Source organism: Apaloderma vittatum, unplaced genomic scaffold (assembly GCF_000703405.1).
Source record: "Apaloderma vittatum isolate BGI_N311 unplaced genomic scaffold, ASM70340v1 scaffold15467, whole genome shotgun sequence".
Classification (NCBI taxonomy): Eukaryota; Metazoa; Chordata; class Aves; order Trogoniformes; family Trogonidae; genus Apaloderma; species Apaloderma vittatum.
This window is the reverse complement of record NW_009727935.1, coordinates 15336-20634: the sequence shown is the minus strand read 5'-3', so window position 1 is coordinate 20634 and position 5299 is coordinate 15336. Positions and strand designations below refer to the sequence as shown.

Genomic DNA, 5299 nt, shown 5'->3' with positions numbered 1-5299 from the left:
ACTCTTTCCTTCATGCATCTCTCCTACCCCAATGGACTAAGGAGCTATGTGCAAAAAGATACTGAACTTGTATATTTACCTTGACGACAGTTTGGTAAACAAAAGGAAGAATTTGTTTTGACCACTGCTTCTCCAAATAAACTTCTCCATTTTGGTTCAGTTGATATCTATTACCAGTGAGTAACTGAGCATATACAACTATTGATGTTTCATGAATAATTATTCCTTTTCTTCTCTGGTAGCTGAACACAAAGCAGAACATTTAGTTTGATAAATAAAAAGAACTGAAGCAAAAGAGTGTAACTAATTTCTTGAAAAAATAATCCTTACAAACCATCCCACCCCCACCAAAACCCCACAACCTCTTAACAAAAAGATTCTAACAGTTTGCTTCCTGTTTGATAAATAATACCTGGAATAAATAGCTTAACCAATTGATTATCCATTGTTTTATAGTCATTGCTACCTAGCTAGGTGTGGTAATTTAAACACATTTTACCTTCACATTGGTAAGGGTTAGGGGTAATTTATGGCAGTCAACTCAAATGACAGGTAACAAAATGGCAAAGCCACTCAGTTGTGTTCCACTAGGTAGTCTACAGGAGAAAGAGCTAGCCTTCGGGGAATTAACTCCATACATTCTGAAATTTCAACATAAGTTCTTTTAGGTTGTTTTTAAAAATTCCAGCAGTCTCATTAATATTTATCATCAAGTATGCAGCAGCTTCTCTCTGCTACTTAGGTCTGTAATACAGCAACAAAACATAACTAAGCTATAAAATGCAAAATTACACTTTAATTTTCAAAGTTACTTACTGCTCTGAAATGCCCTGAACTTCTTTTAACCACGTGCTTTGTTCCTTATCACCAACGTATGCCACTTTAGTTGGGGGCACTGCAGTTCCCATGTAAAGCTTCTGGGTGCCATGTGGTTCTTCCAAATAAAACCTTGAGAATATTACAACAGGTATGAATTCAACCAAATGAAATTAATCTAGACATAACTGATTGTGAGCAAAACTTAAAATAGATAGAAATTACTTGTTAAGGACTTGCAGCATCATTTTCTCTATCATTTCCACAACAAGCCATAGAGCATATTTTTAATGAAAAATACTAGTGCATGTGCTGAAAGGAAGATTGTATAGAAATGTTCTCTTTTACATTGTTCTGTAGGGATTTCTGTGCATGTATTTTTCCCTTAAAGTTACAAATGAACTCTCCCAGACTTCTACATCTACAGCAAAATATTGAAGGACTGGAGACTTCTACAGAGCTAACAAAACTTTAGAAAAAATGTTAAACAAAGGTTCCTCCGCTAAGCAGCTTCTGATACATCTGGACTAATTTGCTGTTAGCAAATATTACAATAAAGCAAAAACATTTGTACAACCTAACGCATTTATTTTGAACAAAACAATAAAGATGACAACTACATATGAAATGCCTCTTACTTAGTTTCTCCATCTGACACAGCAACAACTCTGGCTTCTTCAAGGTGTGGCCAGTTAACAAAAACACGCTTTCCAAGTATTAAACTGGCAACATTTTCTGTCATCTGAAAAAACCCCAAAGTTACTGTTACTAAGTGTTTAACAGGTTAAAAGATTGTTAAATAAAAAATACTTCTTGCAGAATAAAAACCTAATTTTAGCTTATTAAATTATATTTTGATACTTATTATATACATTTCTGATTAGAAAGGGAGAATCGTATTTCATTTCTTAGGACAAAGTATCGTATTCCAAATGTGGCTCTTTACATGTAGCATACGTTAGGTGTAAGACCTGAGTTGATTTACAGTTCTGCTACAGGCTTACTATGTGCTTTTGTTTGTTATATCTCTTAGAAGCATTTGTGTCTCTGGGACACAATAATCAAACTGACAATTTGAGATTAGTGAAATATTTTGTACTACAGATTTTACTTTTGTATTTCCCTGAAATAAAGAAATAGCACTTATGTCTCGGACTCTGTTAGCATCTGTAATTTCAGTCTCACATCGTGTTCTGCTTTTCCAAAGACTTTCTGCTATTTTTTAATATATTATTTTGGCTTATTTAATTCCCTTTGCCATGTACTTTGAATATTCACCCTCTCCATCTCTTTACTGTAAAATTCTATCTTATTGTTTTCCTTTTCTCTCCCTTCCTGGTTATATTTATTTACTCTGGAACTCTTTTCTTTTGCTACCTTATAGTTTTGATTGTGAAACAGATTTGGCTTTTAAAGGATTTAGAAAAAATATTTTGCTTCTTAATGTCTCTGCATCAACTCTGTCCTCTAATTTCTCTATCGATCAGTCTTGTCTAAGTGGAAGCATAAGTCTACTTTGTTAATGAAAATGGACTGATAAAAAAAAAAGAAAAGCATTCATACATTCAGCTACACAAAGACAAGAGGCACTGGTCTGGAGATGGCTTCATTCAATTTATTCCATTTCTAGCTGTTAATTAGTCAGCACTAAGTCTCACTAATTCCTCACCTGAGAGCATCTGATGCCTACCACAGAGAAATGCCAGACCCTCTGCTAAGGAGATTAACATTTCATATTCTGAAGTTAGGACTAATATACATTTTTTTGCAAATTCCCAAAATTCTAGATTGTTCCCAAGATAAATTTAGCATTTTAATCCTAATGAACTTTCTTTTTTTACTATTGACTCTAACAGTCAACAAAAGCTTTCAGCAGAAAGTGTTAATGTTTTCAGTGAACTAATTAAGCTGACCTTTTCAAAATATATAACTGAGAATATTACAACCTAATGTTCTCAAATTTGGGCTGGGCACTAAGAACTCCAGAGTACTTACTCCAGCAAGTAATTCTATGGCCTTAAGTACACAGCCGTATTTCACCTTCCTTTCTATTAATCGAATTTTAACAACTTATACATAAAGCTCATTTTGAGATCAGGAATTAGCAATTAAGTTTTTTAAAAAAAATCTAAAGATATTCTTTTAAACTAATGATTCAATATATTTAACTATTCTTTTCTAAGAAAAGGTTTGGATTTAAAATTTGTAAAAAATTTTTTAGTGCTACTCTATACATATTTTTCTCCTATAATAAACTACTGAGAAGACATAAATAACCAGCATCTCAAATCTCACTATTTATTAAATTCATTCATTTTATGAGTAGCTTTTTTGGGTTTTTTTTTTTTTTTTTTGGTTAACAGCTGAATGCTTACCTGTTCTTTGGAGTTCTCATCATCTATAATTTCTAACATCATGTTCTCTCCATGGCTGCTTTGCTGAAACACTTGTACACCACCTTTTCTAAGATAGAACTGGGTAAAAACAAAATTGCACATAAAACTTACTTGAACTCTTACATAGTTATCTATTAAATATAATTGAAAATATCAGAAGAGAGAAATCATTTACCTTATGTTTAATGTGTTTTAAAGTAGGAAATCCACAAAAATATAATGCACTCTTGTTGATTTTAGTTATCTTATTGTGGGTTATTTCTACATGCCAAGCATCCAAAGGTATTGTTTTATACCTAAAAAGCAAGTTGCATAACATTTGCTCATATGGATTGGACTTCGGCTCTAGCAATCCTCATTACTCATTCAAACACTCGCTGTCAAACCCTTTGACTTTCCTGCGAGGTGGCAATTAATTTAAGCCACTTGGAATCTACACATGCTACACATGCTACATGTAGCATGCTACACATGCTACTCATGCTATCACTGTAAAGAGACTGCTCATTAAGAGAAAGAAAAAAAACTTCAAGCCACAGTGTGTCCCAATCTCACTATTTTAATTCATTGTTTTTATCAAATGCTAAGCTAGCAGTGGTTCCATATCTGTATCATTCATCTTCGTAACTATTCATTCTTCATCAAGTGTAATCCTACAACGGATATTCCTCCCATTTGTTTTGACTACTATTAAGGTTTTTTCCATTTAATCCTGAAACCTGAGCCTCTGTTACATAAAGCTGGTGACTTTCACTAAGAGGAAAGTGAAAACCACACTTGCGTTCAATTCTTTGCACTGAATCCAAATGCTTATATTTTTTTACAAATGGTCTGGAATTAGTGTACTGATAAATCATCCCTATGACCAGATATCTGTACCAGTCTTTCCTCCTCTGCCTGTCATGGGTCTGAGTCTGGCACATTTTTTTCGGAAGCTCCTGTGAAACTTTGAGAGCCTCCCTCAGCCCCAGGTAGGAGTTGGACCCATCTCTGGCCAGGGCCAGGCCAATCAGTGCCTCTGTGATCAAAGTATTTAAGAGGCAACCACATTGTTCTTCTTCTCTTTTGGTTTCATCTCATCTCAATCTGTCCTGTCTTTGTGTTAGGGAATTTTTCTGCTGGAGGAGGGGGAGGTGAGAGGAGAACAAAGGAACATGGTCCTGAGAAGAGAGAGGGAGAAGGAATCAATTGACAAGGGAAGACCAACTGATGTCATCTACCTAGACTTGTGCAAGGCCTTCAACACTGTCCCACATGACATCCCGGTTTCCAACTTGGAAAGACATGGATTGGATGGATGAACGGACCACTCGATGGATAACAAACTAGCTGGAAGATCGCACTCAGAGTTGCGGTCAACGGCTCAATGTCCAAATGGACAACAGTGACAAGTGGTGTCCCTCAGGGATCAGTACTGGGACTGGTACTATTTAACATCTTTGTTGGTGACATGGATAGTGGCATCGAGTGCACCCTCAGTGTGTTTGCCAACAACACAAAGTTCTGTGGTGCGGTCAACAAGCTGGAGGGAAGGGATGCCATCCAGAGGAACCTTGTCAGGCTGGGGAGGAGGGTCCAGGCCAACCTCATGAAGTTTAACAAGTATAAGGTCCTGCACCTGGGTTGAGGAAAACCCAAGCACAGATACAGGCTGGGCAATGAGTAGATTGAGACAAGTCCTGGGGAGGATTTGGGCGTGTTGGTGGATGGTAAGATCAACGTGAGCCAACAGTGTGTGCTTGCGGCCCAGAAAGCCAGCCATATCCTGGGATGCATCAAGAGATGTGTGACCAGCAGATCGAGGGAAATGATTCTTCCCTTCTACTCTGTCCCTGTGAGACCCCACGTGGAATACTGCAGCCAGCTCTGGAGCCCCCAACGCAAGAAAGACATGGAGCTGCTGGAGTGAGACCAGAGGAGGGCTATCAAGATGGTCAGGCTGGAGAACCTCTCCTACAAGGAAAGGCTGAGAGAGTTAGGCTTGTTCAGCCTGGGGAAGAGAAGGGTCTGGGGAGACTTTATAGCAGTCTTCCAGTACCTGAAGGGGGCTACAGGAAAGTTGGGGAGGGATTTTCTACAAGGGCGTG

At 37.2% G+C, this 5299-nt stretch overlaps 1 protein-coding gene across 1 annotated transcript in view; it reads right to left on the bottom strand.

Annotated features, from left to right (window-relative positions):
- Positions 1 to 5299, bottom strand: part of XRN1 (5'-3' exoribonuclease 1) — a 32613-nt gene that overhangs the window by 14708 nt on the left and 12606 nt on the right. The window contains exons 16-20 of the mRNA XM_009873899.1: positions 3388 to 3508; positions 3192 to 3290; positions 1455 to 1558; positions 817 to 948; positions 80 to 242 (exon numbers count right to left, since the gene is read on the bottom strand). Of these exons, the coding sequence (XP_009872201.1) occupies positions 80 to 242; positions 817 to 948; positions 1455 to 1558; positions 3192 to 3290; positions 3388 to 3508 (619 nt within the window). The remainder of the gene's footprint in view (positions 1 to 79; positions 243 to 816; positions 949 to 1454; positions 1559 to 3191; positions 3291 to 3387; positions 3509 to 5299) is intronic.